Source organism: Atheta coriaria, unplaced genomic scaffold, assembly GCF_025399875.1.
Source record: "Atheta coriaria isolate IRGN ID8LTWV9N9 unplaced genomic scaffold, Caltech_Dcor_3.1 hic_scaffold_3_pilon, whole genome shotgun sequence".
Lineage (NCBI taxonomy): Eukaryota > Metazoa > Arthropoda > Insecta > Coleoptera > Staphylinidae > Dalotia > Dalotia coriaria.
In genome coordinates, this window is record NW_027045445.1 from 5913556 (window position 1) to 5931816 (window position 18261).

An 18261-nucleotide genomic window follows, 5' to 3' on the forward strand; every position below is an offset into this window, starting at 1 on the left:
CTTTTTTTTCGTTTGTGAGGTCTTTACACAAGTCAGTTTTGATCGGCATTGTCATTCCATTAAATTTCACCTCAGCTTTTCCCTAATAATCAAATAAAATCATTCAAATAACTTCCAGAAGTGTTAAAATTCAAAATGGCTGACCTTAGCTTCCGTATAACCTCTTTCAATCATCACACAACCTTTCAAACGAATTCTACAGTTGTTATCCAACCTCACAGACAAATTCTCCGGTTTCATATTACTCGCCGATGAACATTCTCGAATATAATTCACTTTAAACGCGTCTTTGTTCTAAAAACATTATTTTTTCAAAGAAAATAAAAAGTATTACACCAAAATAATATTTACGCAAGCGCCTGTGACATATGCAACCAAACACATCAATAATACACTATTGCCAAACATGATTACGACGCAACTGCATAAAATGCAAATTTCCAAGCATTTATAATGCATTTTAGCAATAAAAATAGAGAATTTAATGACCCACATATAATTTCCGGTGTCAATCAATGATAAACACATAAATTTTCATGATTACATGCACTTCATGCACTTGAAAGTCATTATCCACTTTTGTTTGCGAGCTTTGCGCTTCGAAACTCTCGCCAATTCGCGTTTCATATAAGCTTTCAACTCTTCAAAGCGCTGGTGTTTCAAACAATCGATATTATCCACGGTTTCATTGTTGATGCTCATCATTTCCGATGGTTTTGCATTGATATTATCTTCATCATTATTTAAATTGTCTATTGCAATGACACTATTACCAGCGTTTTCATCATTCTTAAATATTTATAAATATTTATTTGAATTTTTATATTTTTATTAAAATTAATTACCTGCCCGGTAATATCTTCATCAGTTACATCCGGTATTAGAACACCATACCGTTTCAAACAATACTCGTCAAACGCTTTGTTTAATTCCTTCTGAAGTTTACTTCGATAGTCAATATTCACTTGCATATCAGCTTGCAGCGTGAGTAATTTTTCTTTTTGTTCAATTAATTGCCTAGTGGCTTTGTTTAATAATTGCGTGCAATCCTCTTGAAAGTCATGCAGATCTTGACTGATATGAAGAGTTGTATCAATGTCTCTTATCATAATCGCCTTTAATTATAATAAAAATTAAAACTAAACCGCGAAAAGTTAATTTTTAAATATTTTACATGTGATAAATCATTTTTTCGTTGATTTGCGATGTTTTTCAACTCTTCCAACACAACAACTTCTTTATTATAATCTTTAGTCATCGTATCAAGATCCGTATCAAGCGATTTTAAAGTAGTATGAGTCTCTGTATATTTTCCGTTATTATCAACTTTAAATTTACTCCATGCAACCGAAAACGTCGGAATCTCTTCCGGAACTCGGATGACAGCAGTGCTAGACCCTGTTGAAACCCGCTTCTTTTTACCTATTTTCGACGTTGTTTTACTCTTAATCGAATGAACACTTTGAGCTTTGAGAATCTGTGATTTACTTTTGACATCGAACGTAGCCTTCGACGTAATGATCTTCTTCAATGTCTTTTTCGCGTGATTACTGCGTTTACTCTCTTGGCTAACAACACTTGCAATCGAATGCATACGTTTTGAATTTTTTGATATTACAGTCATCCCGTCATACCCTTTGTTAGACACCGAACGTATTTTAAAATCAGAACCGTCCATTTTCGAAAATTTCGGATATGATTTCCTAGGTTCCAAAGCAGATTTATAAAACGCTTTGATCACTTGCATCATTACAACCGTGTCTGTGGTGCTCAATAAAACAAGTTCACTTTTATCGTTTGATTCTAAATATTCCTTTGCTAAGCGTTTGATATAATCCAGACGTTCGCTGGATAAATCGTAAGTCATGTCTTCGTTACAAAGCATCGCATTTAGATCCATTTCTTTTCGCAGGGCTTCAAGTTGTTCAGTGACAACTTTATACTGTTCATTGACAGTATCCTCATAGAATCTGTTTAGTTTCTTGGGGACCATTCCTTTAAACGCGCATCCTAATCGGAGCATTGATGTACAGATTTTTAAATCTTCGCGTTGTATTCGTACATGAGTTATTATACGGATTAAACTGTTTGAGTTTAATGTATTGCGCAGGTAATGTATAATTATACAAATGCGTTGTTTTAATTCGGCGGTTTTTGAGAAATTCTCGTTGATTACGAGCACGAGTTGTTCGATTTGTGACTTTGCGAGGTTTCCGTTGCCAACTTCATATCCGGTTTTGTGTAAACATGAATTATTTCCGATTGTGTCAATGCCAGCGAGATCCACAACATGCAACTTTAATTTTCTCTTAAAATCTAATTAAATTTAATATAATTTAATATCTTACAGTTCCTTCTGATACAGCCTTAGTTCTTCCTTTAGAATAAATCAAAAATGTTACAATTGTGTTACCCATATTTGATTTATACTGTTCCCGAGTGTTTGCATTAGTTTGCCGCATGGTTTTTCGGGCTTCCGCTTTGAAAATTAACTTTAAACCGTCATACAATGATTTCACCTTAATCGCTTTGATATTATTGTAAGTATTCATATCGTAGATAGTGTCATCATCACTCAATAAATCCATCATGTAATTCCGATTGGTTTCGACGTATCGCATCTTGATACTGATTTTGTATCTGTCGTCGAGTTTTTGTTTACTGTCGAAAAGTGTCTCGAGGACTCTTGGTAATATTCCTCTATCCTAATATTTATTTTAAAATATTTAAGTAAAATTTAACCTAGTTTAATGTTTATTAACCTAACCTCAAATGTACTTTCTAGACCAGTTGTTGTGACTGTTTTGCCACTTCCCGTTTGTCCATAGGACATAATTATACCGTTGTAACCATAAAGAAGTCTATAAACATTTTTTAATGTAAAAGGAATTTTAAAATTGCTTTGTTTTAATTTTACCGGTCAAAAAATCCATTATCAGCTACAGTATTGAATATTTTTTCTTGTGATGCATTGTAAAATATACCGTTTGTTTTAAAGACGAGGTAATTGGGTATGCGGCCTTCATTGCTCTTTGCGAAATCTTGCCAACTACGAACGTAGATAGTTTTTTCGTCGTCGAGAACACGAAAATTCTCCATGCTGCAATTTAATTCGGGTAAAATACGCACGTAAACCTCCACATTCGACGCGGTTGGATTAATATTCGACATTATTTTATATTCTATAAATTATTTTACTTAAATGAATTGAAAAATGTCAATAAAGTCAGTTTGACAGAAAATAATTTTGTTTTTTAACTCAAACACGCAAAGTTTCAAGGTTATTTGATTATTTCCTGTGGGTTTTATCTTTTAATTAATCATAAATTCAATTAGTTTTTATATAAAGCAACTGAATTTTACCGAATTGTTTGCAAAAATGTTGAAAGAAACCAGAGAAAACGTTGTTTTCCTCATTTTTACGTTTGTAATCATAAAATATCGCATTGTAAATGGAGAATGTGTAATTGTTTATTAAATATTGTAAGAATATTTTAATGAAACATTTTTTCAGTCGCCAGATATGCTACAATTCATTTATCTGAAAGATTGTGCACCTGAGACTCTAATTGGACAACACAACTATTCAGTTTACATGGATCGCGACTGCAGTATAAGATTTAACGGATGTTTCAAGATTCGAAAGTTTGCAAATGAATCCAAGGGAAAAGTTGAGACAAAATTTGGAAGAATGACAATACCAATAAAAAGCGACTTTTGTTTAGACGCGACTAAACCCAGAAAAATCACTGGGAAAGTTCTACAGGCTGTGGAATTAATATGTCCCTATCAACCAGTAATTAAATAAATATTAAGATATACTTAAAATTATTTACAAAATTATTTATAGGGTCTACTATGTCCAAAAGGATCAATTAATCTAGCAAAAGAAATTTCACAAATGGGCATCAAAGGAGAATTTACCGAACGAGTAGAATTAAGTCATGAAAATGGCGAAATAACGTGCTTTGAACTAAAAGCTGTATTAACTTAAGTCAATAAATAAATCATTTAAAAAAAAACTCATGTGTTGTGCGGATTGCATACATTAAATTAAAGTAAATTTTGAATTTCGCGCGGTGTCAAGGGTATGAAGCGGAACGCGTGATGCGTGCGCATGCTAAGCCCTCCCGGGAGAAAAGGAAGTCAACCATTTTCTCTTCCCAGCGACCGGTGCCGAAGCACATGTGCGTTCGCGACAAATCGACGTAAATTTTTGGTAAATAATCAACAAATTCACCACCCACAAGTACGACATCATCACAATAATCATCCATTTGCAGTGCTTTAGGTTTCACCAATCACACCAAACAACAAACACAATGAATTCAGAAAAACTGAAGAAATTGCAAGCGCAGGTCCGCATCGGCGGTAAGGGAACCCCCAGGCGCAAGAAGAAGGTAAGCAAATTATATTTAACATTACATAACTGTAAATAATTATAAATGAATTAAAAATATCTTATACTAATGTGTAAATTTGTTTGGTTAGGTCGTACACTCGACCCAGGCGACAGATGAGAAAAAACTGCAGTCATCGCTGAAGAAGCTCTCAGTAAACACGATCCCCGGCATCGAGGAGGTCAACATGATCAAAGACGACGGGTCCGTGATACACTTCAACAATCCCAAGACGCAGGCGTCGCTCGCAGCGAACACATTCGCCATCACCGGCCACGGTGAGAACAAACAAATCACCGAAATGCTCCCCGGTATTCTCAACCAACTTGGACCGGAGGGTATCAACCAATTGAAGAGGATAGCAAGCTCTGTACAGGGCATGGAGAAGATGGTGCCCGAGGATGAGGAAGGTGTCCCCGACCTGATCGGTAACTTCGACGAGGCTTCCAAGCAGGAAGTCGCCAAGAAGGAAACGCCAGCGGCTGCTGCGCCGCCGGCGGACAAGAAGGAATAGAAGGGAGCGCGCCTGGATGGAAAACAACTAATTGCTTTACGTTTTCGATTTTCTTCAACTGTTTGCATTACTTTTGAAACCAAACACACCTAGCTGTTAAGTGATAGCTGAAAAGGAGGGCTCAGAGACGGGGAACCGCTACATTATTAATTCTACTGCTAAAACATCTACATCTTGTTTAGTCTTGTATAGAATATTGAATATTTGAATATTATAGGATACTGATTTGGATGCAAATACACAAATATTCTGATAAAATAACACGCGCATATAAAAACAATTTCGGTGTTGCGGACATTTATATTCTAAGTGTGTGTAATGGCGGCGGCCATTTTTACCAAAACTAACTAATTTGTCAGATTTTTTGGGATTTTTACCCATGACTTGAATAAATGTACAAAGAATCTGATAATGTCTCTTGGTAATTTGCAATAAAAATTGAAACTTTCTAAGTATCACAAAATTCTTATTCAGAGGGAATATTTCAATCAAATTCTCTTATTTTAAGATTTAAACCTTTCCATTTATACATTGATGTATATTTGGTTGCCTATATCACGGTATACTTTATACTCATTTTCTTTAACTCCCACTGTATACTTGCTTGCCTATCAATCAAAAAGGGCGAAATTAAACTTCGCGCGAATGAAAATTCGTTAACTCTTGCACCTCTGTTCTTCCCTCGCTCTTTTTCTATTGACTTACGCTCTTTGAATTTCGCAAATCACGTTGCAGTCGCGTTTGAATGTGAGGTGCAGCAGGAAGCGTTCTACGAAAAATTCAGATTTTTACTCTCAAGATGGAAAATGTGAAGTTAATCAGCATTGAGCTGACGAATTTCAAATCGTTCGGGCATCTACAGCTCGCCGATATGGAAAAATCATCGCTGTTTGCCATTGTCGGCATGAACGGCACCGGCAAATCGAACATCATCGACGCGTTTCTCTACGTCCTTGGCGAAAATCGAGCGCATAATCTGCGGATTCGTCGCTATGTTGATTTGATTCGCGTTAATGCAGCGTCAGCAGAAGGAAGCACGCCAGCTGCTAAGAGGTATTGTAAATATTTTGCGAGTTTATCAATTGTTTCAGCTGTTTTCAAGCTGCGCGCAAAAACACGCAACACGTGCTTTGAAAAAAGTGAAAAGCACGTTTTTTCGGCGGACATTTTGATTTTAACTAGTTCCTGTTCACCCTGATCATGAAAAATCATGATTAATTAAAATTTTAAGAATAAATTCATTTTTTATATTTTTTAAATGTTTTAGTTGTGTTGTTAAACTTAAACTACGAAAAGGCACAGATACGTTGCTGTTTGAACGCTCTACCAACTCGGATGGATTAAGCACTTACAAAATGGACGGCATGGTAAATATCCACCATTAATATTAATTTTAAAAATTAATTTACCGTAAAATATCACAGACTATTTCCTTCAATCAATATTTGGAAGACCTGCGTGTAATCGGCGCGAATACAGCCGTGCAGAATTATTTCATCCTGCAAGGGAACATCCAAGATGTCGCCAGCATGTCTGATAAAGCAATGACGATTTTCCTTGAACGCATCTCCGGTTCGATTGAATACAAGAAAGAACACGAACGTTACATGAAACTACATTCAGAGGCGGTTGAAGTTGTTCTTAGGAACGAGCAACAAAGAATCGCTTGAAGAAATTCGAGAGGAAAGCGCGCAAACAAGTTGAAGCGCATTTGAAGAAGACTGAATTAGAAGAAAAGCTCGTAATATTTATACAGTTTTAAATATTTTTTGTTTAATTTTATTTATTTAAGGAAAAACATCGCGTTTCCCTTGCGTTATTCCTCAGTTATCAATTATCCCATGAAGTTGCGAACTGTAACAGTGTCTTGGAAGGTAAAACGCGTGAATTTGAAACTTTGAAAAGTCAAAGGAATAAATTAGAAGCGGATATTGCGCAAAAACCGAAAAAAGTCGCTGATGCACAGGGTGTTCTCCAACGCGCTAATGACAAAATTACTAGATGTGTAAGTAATTAATAAATAAACTTATTTTGAGATAAATATTTTCTTCATTTGTGTGCAGGAACAAGATATTGAGAGGATTAGTAACGAAGTCGCACGTTGGAAGCAAGAATTCGTCGCGTATGTGTCGAACACAGAGAATATCAAAAAAGACATCGATCGGTTGATAAAATTACAAGAGTTATGTCAAACTGAATATTTACGCAATCAAAATCTCTTGAAACAAACCAAGGAAAACGCCAAAAAAGTCTCTGAAAGTATTGAGCAGAGTATTGTACCAAACAATGAACAAATGGCGGAATATTCGGCGTTAGTTGCGCTTGCCGCACAAGAGAGACGCACAGGAGTCACTTTTCAATCAGCTTCACACACAAGAATTATAAAATTGAGGATTGAATTGAAAGAACAACGAAAGAAGAGGATTGAAAAACGTTTAGCGAGGATTTTAACCACGCATGATGATTACTACGCAAAATGCAAGGAATTAGAAGAAGAACTTCGAGAGTTATCTGTGCCTGATGTTGAAATGACTGCTTCAGTGAAGAAACAAAGCATAAAACGAGATAAAATTAACAAGGAAATACACAAAATTCAATTGGATATTGATAATGTCGAGTATGGTGAAGAACCATTGGATTTAGAAGAGTTAAAGTATCGTTTTCCTGGAGTTGTAAGTATTTTTTTAAATAATTTTTATAAAAATAAAAAAATTATTTTTTTTAAACAATTTTTATGTTTAGATCGCGAGGATGTGTGAATTATTAGGTTTACAATCAACTAGAAAGCGTCATCAGGCCGCTTTAATGTCAAAACTCTCCGATAACTTGCAAGCTATCGTCGTAGACAATCCAAACACAGCGATACGTTTCGGGCAGTATTTGAACCTCACCGGATTCGGTGATGGACGGTTTTTAATCACCAGTAATGTACAGATTGACAGACCCTTGGTACACGCCAATATTCCACATTCTGAGTTGTTGACAAGTCTTTTCGAAGATGGAATCGCTGTTAATATAGTGCTCAGGATGGATCAGGACGCCATTCTTGTCAAGGATGTTGAACAAGCCAGGGCTATATCGCGTGAACTCGGCAGGAGGATCAACGTAATATTTATTATGTGGAATATTTAATAAATTATTATTTAACCGAACAAATGTGTTGATTATTTCAGACCGTGGCAAGAAATGGGAGGTGTTATGAGAAGAATGGCATGGTTATTGTTGATTTGCCGGTTTCTAAAGCTAAAAATGTTCGAAAGATGCAGTGAAGGGGATGATTAAGAAGAAGAATGAGTTGATTGATAGTAGTTTTTTATGCCAGAGGCAAATTATGAAGAAATCTGATGAAGCTAAGTGTAGATTGAAGAGATTGTTGACTGCAAATACAAGTCGGGGAAAACTTGAACAAATTGAGTTGGAATTAAAGAAGATTTCGATGGAGAAGAGTCAGTTACAGGCGGAATTATCCCAAAAAGAAGTTGAGGTATATTTTGGTGATTTTTATGAATTTTGATTAATAATGTTGTTATTTTAAGATAAATGAACTTAAAAATGAATTAAACTCTATTGGGGAACAAAGTGAAGTTTCCAAGCGTATTACCGATGAAATATTTGCTGGTTTTTGCGAGAAATATGGATTTGCAAACGTGGAACAATTCAAAAACTCGTTGGAGAATAACCGGGCGAAGCAAGTTAAGGAATTGAAGTCTCTCCAGGCTAAAGAAGGTGATTTGAAGAAAGTGTTAGAGACTATACAGGAAGAAATCACCAAACGTAAGTATATTTTTATACAAATATAATAAACCTTTTAAGTGTATTATTTTTGTTTTTAATTGAAGATGCCTCAGCAATTATTGCACGTCAAGAAAATATTCAACAGATGCAGAATTATCAACAAGAAGTGCAAAGTGAATTGCAAAAAAACGAAAAAATGCACACTGAAATGGTAAAGAAGCTCCGTGATTTGTATGCTTTCAAGGCGACAAGGGAGAATCCTTTGAGAGAGTTACGCAATGAAGTGTTGCAGCTGCACACTAGGAAATCTGAAGTGGATAATGCGATTGAAGTTCTTAACGAGGGTATCATTGCTACGCAAATTGAGATTGAGACTGTGAAGGGGAATCTCGAGCGACATTATCAAAAATGCAGGGTGAGTAATAGTAGAAATCAAGACCCGAGGAGAAAGAGGAGTGGGGAGACCCTAAAACCTTGCGCGGGGCCCTTTTATACCTGGGTTTTTGCGCACGACCCGCTAAAAGGGGTGGGGGAAGATCCACGCGCGGTAATTGCAGCAGCAGGTACCTGGCGCGTCTACCCCCACTACTTTTTGAGAGTCCTGTGTAAAACCTCAGATATAAAAGGCGGGCATGCAGTGCGGCTTGTGCTCAGTCGTACCTAAATCCTCCAGCAGTCCAGTCGCAGCTCTCTAGTGGTCCTCTCTTCCCTCCTCCTTCTTTTCCTGTTTGTTTTGAGTCAATCGCGAAAGGATAATCGGCATTTAATGCTCTAATTATACAAATTATTCCCCAACAGAGTAAAAATATAGTCCTCCCGACAATATCCCAAGGAGAAACAGAAGAATACGATTATGATCAACTTCCACTCGCACTCCTGACAACAATGACCAAAGAAGTCTACGAAGCAAAAGTACAAGAACTCAAAAATGAATTAAAAAGCATCGAAGATGAAATCACAAGACTGGGTCCAATACACCCTGGTGCAATTGAAGAACGAGACACCTTTCATCGTGAATTTCTAGAAGCTGTCCAACATTTGAATGACTCCATCGCAACACTCACAGAATTAGAAAAAAATGTACAAGAGTTGCATAACCAACGCACAAAACGCCTTAACGATTGTCTTCGCCACTTATCAGACGCTGTTGATAGAATTTACAAAGAGTTAACACATTCGCAATCAGCGTGCGCGCAGATTTTAGCTACAGATCCAGACGCTCCTTATTCTGGAGTCATTTCATACATGTGCGCTGTGCCTAACAAACGCTACTCCCGAATTGCTAACTTGTCGTCAGGTGAAAAAGTATGGCGGCGTTGGCGTTGTTCTACGCGTTGAGAGAATACAAACCAGCGCCGTTGTTTTTACTCGACGAGGTCGACGCTAGGCTCGATCCGGATAATTTACTAAAGTTGGCTGATTTTTTGCATGCGCATCGCGGTGAGGGTTTGCAGACTTTTGTTATAACGCATAAACCGCAACTGGCTAACCACGCCGATGAGTTAATGTCGGTGGTTGAAAGTGACGCGGTTGAGGGAAACCAATTGGAACAACGTATCATGAGATTGGAGCTCAGTGATAAGTTTTAAACAACGTTGTTTCATTGTTTCATTACTTATTTATAGAATAAAGTCGATTTTCCAGCATAAACTATGCTTTATACCTGTTTAGCCATTTTTGTAAAAACTTACACAGCCTGCGTGCGTGCGGGCTTGCTGTGCACGGTAGAAGTTATCAACTTCAGCGCAGCGTAAACAAACGATAAAAACATGCGATGTCATTAAAGATTCACTAACCTGTGCATGTTTCTGGAGTTTCTGGACACTTTAACTGGATTAACTGGATTTATTTCTGAAATTCTTGAAGAGCGTCGGTTAACGCCGTTTAACTTTACTTGTTGCAATACCGGATATGAAACCATCTTGGGATGTCGGTAATACAGGTCGCGTGACCTGCGCAGATTTGACTTTAGCAAACACACCACTTTTTCAAAAATATAACTCATTAGATTTAAACTTATTCAATATTTATTATTAAAACAATCAATTTTTAAACACGCAAGTTTAAACTCAACGAAAAAATTGATTCTTTTACGATTTAACACAGGTTATGCAGTGTAACCTGTACAGATTTTACATATGCAACCAAACATACACCTATTAAAACTCTAACTCTATAAATTCAAACTTATTCATTATTTATCACAAAAAAATCAATTTTAAACACGCAGTTACCACCCAAACCAAACAATTCAGTCCTCCACGATGTTTCCAAGCGATAACCACATAAGTTCTTATTTTAAAGAATCATTTCGTTTGATTTTCATCCTTTCACGTTTTCTTGGCTTAATGCCCTTCTATTACTTCCAAGACAAAGTAAAATACGTCTACACATTCAAATTCTCCCCATTCTACGCCTTTCTAAGCCTTGGAATGACTCTAGCCTTATCTGCACTACTCTGGTACAGTATGATACAAGATATAATCGATCCCAGTCGATTTGTGAAGTCAATCGACAAGTACATGGCTGTTTCCGACGCTGGATTGGTTAGCGCATGCCTCATAACCTCAACAGCAGCAACTATTATCCTCCGAAGGACAATCCTACAATATATAAACCATTTAATACTGGTTGATGACATGTTACAACTCACAGATGCAACCAAACCAAAACGTCACACTTTATTAATGATTCTCATCACGACTTGTACAATGTCGTTCATGGCTGGTTACGCATTCTATGTTTTTAGTTATGTGACTCCACAAGTAACACATTATAAGTTACAATATATCAGTTTTGTGCCGTATTTTATTTCGTATTATATTCTGTTGATTGTAAGTGTTTTATACTGGAGTGTCTCGGATGGTTTGACACGACGTTTACGTGCGTTGAAGAATCAGATGACGCCATTGTTGCAAACGCAGGATGAATATCCTGTGATGGTGAAGAGAGGTGAGCATTTGATGGATGAAAGAAAATGGCGGCTTGAAGCGTTGGATGTGCAGCACATGGTGGATTTAATGCAGTTGTATGAACATCTTATTGAAGCTTTGGCGTTGTTTAACAAGTTATTTGGACCTACAATATTAGTAAGGTTATAATATGATTTAAAATGGTTGTTTTAATGGTGTTTTTGTTGTTTTTAGATGTTATTGGTTAATATATTGATTAATATGATTCTGCGGCCGTATTTTGTGTTTTTTCACATGTTGGGTAATTCTATGTTTGTTATTTTGTTCCTGCACTTCTCCTGGTTGTTATTTCATATTTCACGGTTGATATTAATCGTGGAACCCGCGCAGAAGTTGACTGATGAGCTGGAGGATATTCGTATGGTTGTTAGGAAGCTGTTGTCGGGCATATCCAACAAAGATTCTGACCAAGAAGTAATTTTTATAATTTATAACCTAAAATAATGTTTTTTAACTGATTTATTTACTTTTTAGGTTGAAATCTTTGCAAAAAAGATTATGTTGTTGTCTTCAGCTGCGTTTAGTCCTTGTGGGATGTTTTGTGTCACACGAGGTGTTTATAGTAGTGTAAGTTGTTGTAAAACGTCCGCCATTTTGTGTGTAACTGATTTTTTTAGGTTTTGGGCACGGTTATAACCTATTTGGTCATTGTGATTAACTTTTATAAGTGAAATCTTATGAAGGAAGCGATACTTACTATAATTTAAGTTTTATTGTTGATATTGTTATTGAAATTCAATGCAGATTGTTTTTGGCACGTTCCATTGGAGGCATTTGCCTTGTTGCCTACCACGCACACAAGCTTCACCTTTTAATATTTGTAAAAATATAATTATTAGTAATATTATTAATAATAATAGCGTGTTGGAAGACATTCTGACTTAAGTGAGAACTCAACTTGTTTAAACTTGAATATGAAGCAGTTAAAGTTATCACAACTGTAATATAAGAATAAACATGATCAAATTACATTGTAGACAATGCACAGACGCCATTTTGAAAAAGAAACAGTTTAGTACGTGCCTTGAGGTTGAAATTATTTGCTTTAGTGAAGTACAGTGTTATGGTGATTCCCAAACATTATAATTTATCGATTATCGCTCATAAATTATAAACACACATAAAAACTGATGAACTCTACGAATGTATTGTACTTCCCAAAGTCCCCGCGTGTTGTGCTGCTGTAACTTTCGCGTTCAAAGCGATTAAAGCAGATTAAAACATCGCTGCTTCGAGTATAAAAGCCGAAACACTTTACCAATCAGCATCAGTTCAATAACTGCTAATATTTGAGTAACTACTACCTCAAAACATCTCTAAACACTTAAAAACAACCAAAAAACATCAACAAAGTAAGTTTTTACTTCTAAATACTTAAACTTCTCTTCTTTTATGAATAAAAATATTAATTTTATGGTAATTTTTAAAGATGTTCATCAAACTGGGTCTTTTCCTCGCTTTGGCCGCCATTGCCGTCGCCTACCCTTCGAATCTCGACGCCCTCAACGCTTATGAAGATGAATTCAATGGAGATTTGAATCAATATGTACCTTTGGAGGACGTTGATGAGTATGAACCGTTGTATTTGGTGCGTGCCCGCCGTGAGATCCAAATTGATCCTCATATTAACAAACAAGACGGTACCACCAACGCCGGCGGGTCAGTCACTCACCGTGGGGATAATCACGAGGTGACTGGTCATTGGAACAAGAATGTCGCTGGTCCCGGTAGGTCTAGGGCTAATTATGGTGTTCGCGGCAGTTTCAAATGGTAAACTTTGAAGAAGATTCATTTCTCACATGCTAAATGCTTTAATTTTTCCTATTTATATTTGATATTGTAATTTTTGATTAATAAAAATAATTTGAGATAAAAATATTGATTGAAACAAGTTATTTTACCAAAACTGAAAGGAAAATTGAGATTTTACCAATGAAAAAGTAGAAAAATTGCCATTTTTCATTATTTAAAACTCCCCATGACGAAATTTATAAATTTTAAGCCTAGAAATAAGTAAATAAAAGACTTTAGATAAAAACTTTCTTAAAAAAAGTAAATTCACACAAATTGATTAAAAAATGGCCTCTTAACCTATAAAAATATAATTTTCAATGATTTAAAACTCCCCATGATAAAATTCAATGAATATAAGTCTAAAATAATATTATTTCTATAGAAAATGATGAATAAAAATCTACTAAGATAAAAATAATAATAAAAACAACTCAATTCCCACAAAACAAGTGAAAAATAACATTTTCACCAACAAAAAACATAAAAAACTCATATTTCCATGATTTAAAACTCCCCATGTTTAAATTTATTCAATTTAAGCCTACAATAATATTATCCACGTAGAAAAACTCACCTTACAACATAATTCTACGAAATATCAACACAAATCAACGTTTATTGCAAGAATGTACAAAATGGTTCCAGCTTTAAGCTATGTAATTTAATGCAAACAACAATCGGCTTGTTACTTGTACTCCAAAATCAAAAATAAAACAAAAATCCGGGCATAATCGAAAGAGGTGAAAGTAAACAGAACGGTAAACAATGTGATGCATAAAGGCATGCAAATTGACTTGCAATAAAACGCGAGTTTGTATTTGTATTATAAAATTGTATCTACGAGTGTGAATACAACTTGTGCTGTCGATTTGAGTCACTAACGCCTCTTGGCCACAGACCATCCTTCTTCACCTTCAGCGGCAGGTTCCCGTGCTGCATAAAAACAAAGAAAAACATAAAAAATTATTAGTTTCACATGAAAAACACACAAAAATAACAAAAGAAGAAAAAACTTACGTTTTTCAGCACGTGGTGGTGCTCGACTATCACCATCACGACTTTCCCTTTCTCGCCCTTCCCACGACGGATTTCCTTCCTGTCATCATCCCGACGAATATCCCGGACATCCTTCTGAGCTTCCCTCCTAATCGGCGCACCGGAATCCCTCGCTCCACGTCCACCAGAAGACTGCATACCTCTCCTCGGGCCATCGCCATCTTTCGGCGCGGAACGATCCCAGGTCCTTTCACCCCCAGCCCTTGGACGATCATCCCTCCTGTCACGTGTATCTCTTGAATCCCTGTCTCTATCCCTATCATCACGACGATCATCACGCCGTTCTGGATCTTGTGTACGTGTTCTCCAACTACCTCCATCAGCCTTGGGACGTTCCGGGCGTTCAGACCTCTCTGACCTTTCACCACGTTCCGGACGCTCCCGCTCGCGCTCCCCACGGTCAGCATCAGCATTCCTCAGACGTGGCTTCCAAGGTTCGGACTCTTTCTTAGCTCCTCCTGATCCTCCTTCATCAGTTGCTCCCCTTGTTTCAGTATTACCCCCACCACCTCCACCTCCGCGTCTCCATGGAGCTGGCGCCGCAGCAGGTGTAGGTGCTGAAGCAGCCGCAGGTTCATCCCCAGCCTTCTCACCGGTCTTACTACGCCAAGTGGTGCGTTCCTTCGGCGGCGCGCGTTCTTTCGTCGATGCTTCACGATCCTCTTGCAATTTCCTTTCAATTTCTTCTTCTCTAGCGCGTTTTTTAGCTTCAGCACGCTCCAACATTTCAAGTTTCTCCTTTGCAAGACGATTCCTCTCCTCACGTTCAACACGTTCTTTCTCTTCACGCTCCCTGTCTTCTTGTTCCTTCCTAGCCAAACGCGCTTCTTCCTCCAGACGCAACTTCTCCTCACGTTTCCTCTCCTCCTCTTCTTCTTTTTCTCTCAAATACTTATTCCTGCGTTCCTCCTTACGCTTCTTCTTCCTCTCCAATAAACGAATCCTGCGTTCCTCAGCCAACATCTTCTCAAACTCCTTCAATTTATCCTGATAAACAGCATTACGCTCACGCAGAAGATTCTCCAAGAACGCATCTTTATCAGGCTTCATTCTTACCAGGCGTTCACGTGCTGCTACAGCCTGCTTGCGTTCTTCAATCGCATGCGCAATCTGCTCCTTCTCCTCCTGCTCCCAGAATGCTTGATCTTGTAATTGACGTTCTTTCATACTAGCCTGCAGTAGTGGGATTTCCTCTAAACGTTTAGCACGTTCAAAGTAATCCACCTTCTTCTCTTGACTCTTCAACTTCGCCTGCAACTCACGTCGTTCCTTCTGCAGTTCCTCAGCTTCACGAATCGCAATCTGCTCGGCATCCATCTTTTTAATGTCATCCTCATCCAGCTTCTTCAAAATCTTCTGTCCGTGACTCGTCTGTGAAATCTGCTGCATTTTCTCCTTCAAATGCCGGTCTTTAATCTGTTGGATCTCATTCTGGGCGCGTTTCCTCTCGCGTTCTTCCCGTTCATGCTCCAAACGCTTTTGTTCAGCTAATGCTTGCTGTTTAACCAACTCCTCCAACCTCCTGTGCTCTTCTTCCTCACGCACAGTGTTCAATTTCTCAATGTACTCCTTCCTATCTTCGATTATCTTATGCCGCAAGAGGATACGTTGATGTTCACGTACCTTATTCTCATGGTAGTTATTAACCAGCGCAGCGCGGACCTTCTCACGTTCCTGCTTCTTCTTATTCGGGTTAATCACCGCGATGGCTTGATGTAGCACCGTCGCCATGTTCACCAACTGGCTACGAATCTGCTCGCTGGGCATGGATTGCAATGTGGGACCTTCGGGTTTATCCTCACGCTGACTCTCGCTTAGATCCATCCCGAAGTGCACGCATTGATTACCATGATCAATACGAATCTGCATGTCATTGTGACGTACACAATCGACCAATAAACGCTCAAGATGGAAACTAGTGGTGAACTTGGCGAGTTCAATCAACCGGTCGAATTTAATCGTTTGGTAAACCTGCGCGATTTGACGGACAAGACGCACGAGTGTTACATCTTGCAACTGTGGGACGTACAGTTGCAAAGCATTACCTTCATCAGCCTGCAAGGAATCAATCACTGTCTGTACGCGTTGGCATAACAACAATGGATGAAATTCAACCTCTAACCAAGTGTACAAATTCTGTAGTTGTGGGGAAGCTAGATTTAAAACATTGAAACGTGCGACGTCTTTCAATAAAGAAGCGCGTGTCGGAGGTTGTTGAAGACCTAACAAAACAGCCAAACGCTGTGCCTTTTCCAACGGAGACTTATCTGTTTCGATAAACCTATCAAACTCAGGATGTGCGGATGGTAGAGGTATGGCTAACGTGGCAATCAACACCCGGCATGCCATGCGTTGTAATTCCTCCTGGGTGATGTTCTTCTTCATCTCCTTGGAGAGTTGGTATAATTTAAACAACGCAGCTGCGTGGTATAAATAATTCCCTGCTTTCCAGAAGACCATGGCTAGTTTTTGATAGTAATTAGCCATGGTTTTCGGCACGGGCATCTTCTTCGACATGTTCATCAAGTTGTGGATGTCCTCGATGGCTTTGTAGGCCTCCTGCCAGAGTTCCATCTGAATCGCTGAGTCGAGTTGATACAAACGTGTCTCTAGATTGAGTTGTTGCGTCTCTGGTTTGGAGATTGATACATTGGCGACCTGTACGGGGAGTTTACAGATGTCTTCCAGGTGTTTGCGGAGTTTATCGCAGAGTTTACGGAATTCCGTCTTGCGGTTGTATTTCAAGCAGAATTGGAAAGCCATGCATGCGATGTCGTGGTATAGATTCTCGACGTGGGCGTTGGTGCGTAGTAATTCCAGGCATTGACAATAGGATTCCCAGAGGAATTTCACCCAGGGGGTGAGGATTGTTCGGTCGGAACGGTCTTGAGCATCTTCGCCGGAAACAGCGCTGGATATATAAATATTTATGTTATTATTTTTTTATTTTTTGGTTGTTTATGTGATTTACCTTAATAAAATACTTTCAGGTGTTGCTAAATTGTCCAAGTCATCAATATCGATAACAGCTTGAGCTGACTGCTCCCTGGCATTCTCAGTCTTCTCCTCAGCCATCTTCAAATACCCCCGGATGACATTCTCCAGCGATCCCACATTGACGGATTGAAATAAGTTCCTGTACTGGAACAAACCCTCCTTGGCAATGTGTGACTTCTTGAGTTCGACACACAAATCCAAGTATTTGAACATGATGGGTTCCAGCACCAGCTCCGATAGGTTGTAGGACCATTTCTTGTTGCGGAAGACCTCTTGCAGGGTGTCCAAGGCTCTCGCCGGTTTGCCAACATCGATGAATTCTGCAGGGTGGAAATTGAAAGGTTACATATTGTATGCATGCGACCATATTGGAAGCCGGTGTGTATATGTGGAGAAGACGTACCGTTTGCGCGCTTGAGCGCGTTCTCCGGACGCTGTCCGAATCGAGCCATCTTCACGGGTATTTGTCCAAGGCGTCGTCTAGAATATTAGCATCAAATTCACGGGAAATTATATTTCGTGCGGACGTTTGCAGTGTAGAAATGCCGCGGCACTTCCACAACACACGGTGCACGAAAGAAAATGGCCGCCTGTCGGAAGTCTACAAGTTGTCACATAATAATCACCCTAGTGTCATCTAGAAATACACTTATTTCATGTTTAAAATTAATAAAATCAATAGAAAAAGCATAATAAACAATAAATCAACTAAAAATATATAAAATATAAAGATATTAAGCAAAAATATGTAAAATTTTAGTAAAAAACTTAAAATTTAGTGGAAAATTCAAAA

At 38.1% G+C, this 18261-nt stretch overlaps 7 protein-coding genes and 2 long non-coding RNA genes across 9 annotated transcripts; 6 read left to right on the plus strand and 3 right to left on the minus strand.

The window, feature by feature from the left end:
* Nucleotides 1-458: 458 nt before the first annotated feature.
* LOC135804129 (kinesin-like protein KIF9) lies at nt 459-3263 on the minus strand. The gene is made up of 6 exons (XM_065317897.1): nt 2918-3263; nt 2768-2861; nt 2349-2705; nt 1175-2296; nt 846-1115; nt 459-789 (listed from the first exon to the last, which is right to left on the minus strand). The coding sequence occupies exons 1-6, from the start codon at nt 3169-3171 to the stop codon at nt 541-543; spliced, it is 2346 nt and encodes a 781-aa protein (XP_065173969.1). The 5' UTR covers nt 3172-3263; the 3' UTR covers nt 459-540.
* A 9-nt stretch (nt 3264-3272) lies between these two features.
* On the plus strand, nt 3273-3968 carry LOC135804131 (uncharacterized). The gene is made up of 3 exons (XR_010550981.1): nt 3273-3463; nt 3515-3796; nt 3851-3968. It is a non-coding gene; the product is annotated as an uncharacterized lncRNA (long non-coding RNA).
* Nucleotides 3969-4081: 113 nt separating this feature from the next.
* Nucleotides 4082-5377, plus strand: bic (bicaudal). Its single transcript, XM_065299129.1, has 3 exons — nt 4082-4219; nt 4284-4400; nt 4492-5377. The coding sequence occupies exons 1-3, from the start codon at nt 4118-4120 to the stop codon at nt 4912-4914; spliced, it is 642 nt and encodes a 213-aa protein (XP_065155201.1). The 5' UTR covers nt 4082-4117; the 3' UTR covers nt 4915-5377.
* A 430-nt stretch (nt 5378-5807) lies between these two features.
* Nucleotides 5808-7164, plus strand: LOC135804059 (structural maintenance of chromosomes protein 1-like). Its single transcript, XM_065317820.1, has 5 exons — nt 5808-5967; nt 6182-6281; nt 6339-6655; nt 6707-6919; nt 6978-7164. The coding sequence occupies exons 1-3, from the start codon at nt 5819-5821 to the stop codon at nt 6582-6584; spliced, it is 495 nt and encodes a 164-aa protein (XP_065173892.1). The 5' UTR covers nt 5808-5818; the 3' UTR covers nt 6585-6655; nt 6707-6919; nt 6978-7164.
* A 763-nt stretch (nt 7165-7927) lies between these two features.
* LOC135804058 (structural maintenance of chromosomes protein 1A-like) lies at nt 7928-10286 on the plus strand. The gene is made up of 5 exons (XM_065317819.1): nt 7928-8019; nt 8088-8398; nt 8451-8688; nt 8754-9064; nt 9448-10286. Exons 2-5 carry the CDS (start codon nt 8189-8191, stop codon nt 9985-9987), a joined length of 1299 nt encoding a protein of 432 aa, XP_065173891.1. The 5' UTR covers nt 7928-8019; nt 8088-8188; the 3' UTR covers nt 9988-10286.
* A 631-nt stretch (nt 10287-10917) lies between these two features.
* LOC135803700 (gustatory receptor for sugar taste 43a-like) lies at nt 10918-12370 on the plus strand. Its single transcript, XM_065317375.1, has 4 exons — nt 10918-11738; nt 11796-12035; nt 12096-12188; nt 12239-12370. Exons 1-4 carry the CDS (start codon nt 10998-11000, stop codon nt 12290-12292), a joined length of 1128 nt encoding a protein of 375 aa, XP_065173447.1. The 5' UTR covers nt 10918-10997; the 3' UTR covers nt 12293-12370.
* Nucleotides 11650-12231, minus strand: LOC135803702 (uncharacterized). Its single transcript, XR_010550849.1, has 2 exons — nt 12089-12231; nt 11650-12024 (listed from the first exon to the last, which is right to left on the minus strand). It is a non-coding gene; the product is annotated as an uncharacterized lncRNA (long non-coding RNA).
* A 680-nt stretch (nt 12371-13050) lies between the features above and the next one.
* LOC135803716 (rhinocerosin-like) lies at nt 13051-13395 on the plus strand. The gene has a single exon (XM_065317392.1). The coding sequence runs from the start codon at nt 13051-13053 to the stop codon at nt 13393-13395; it is 345 nt and encodes a 114-aa protein (XP_065173464.1).
* A 514-nt stretch (nt 13396-13909) lies between these two features.
* eIF3a (eukaryotic translation initiation factor 3 subunit a) lies at nt 13910-18061 on the minus strand. Its single transcript, XM_065317374.1, has 4 exons — nt 17872-18061; nt 17443-17788; nt 14433-17382; nt 13910-14348 (listed from the first exon to the last, which is right to left on the minus strand). Exons 1-4 carry the CDS (start codon nt 17918-17920, stop codon nt 14253-14255), a joined length of 3441 nt encoding a protein of 1146 aa, XP_065173446.1. The 5' UTR covers nt 17921-18061; the 3' UTR covers nt 13910-14252.
* Nucleotides 18062-18261: the final 200 nt, after the last annotated feature.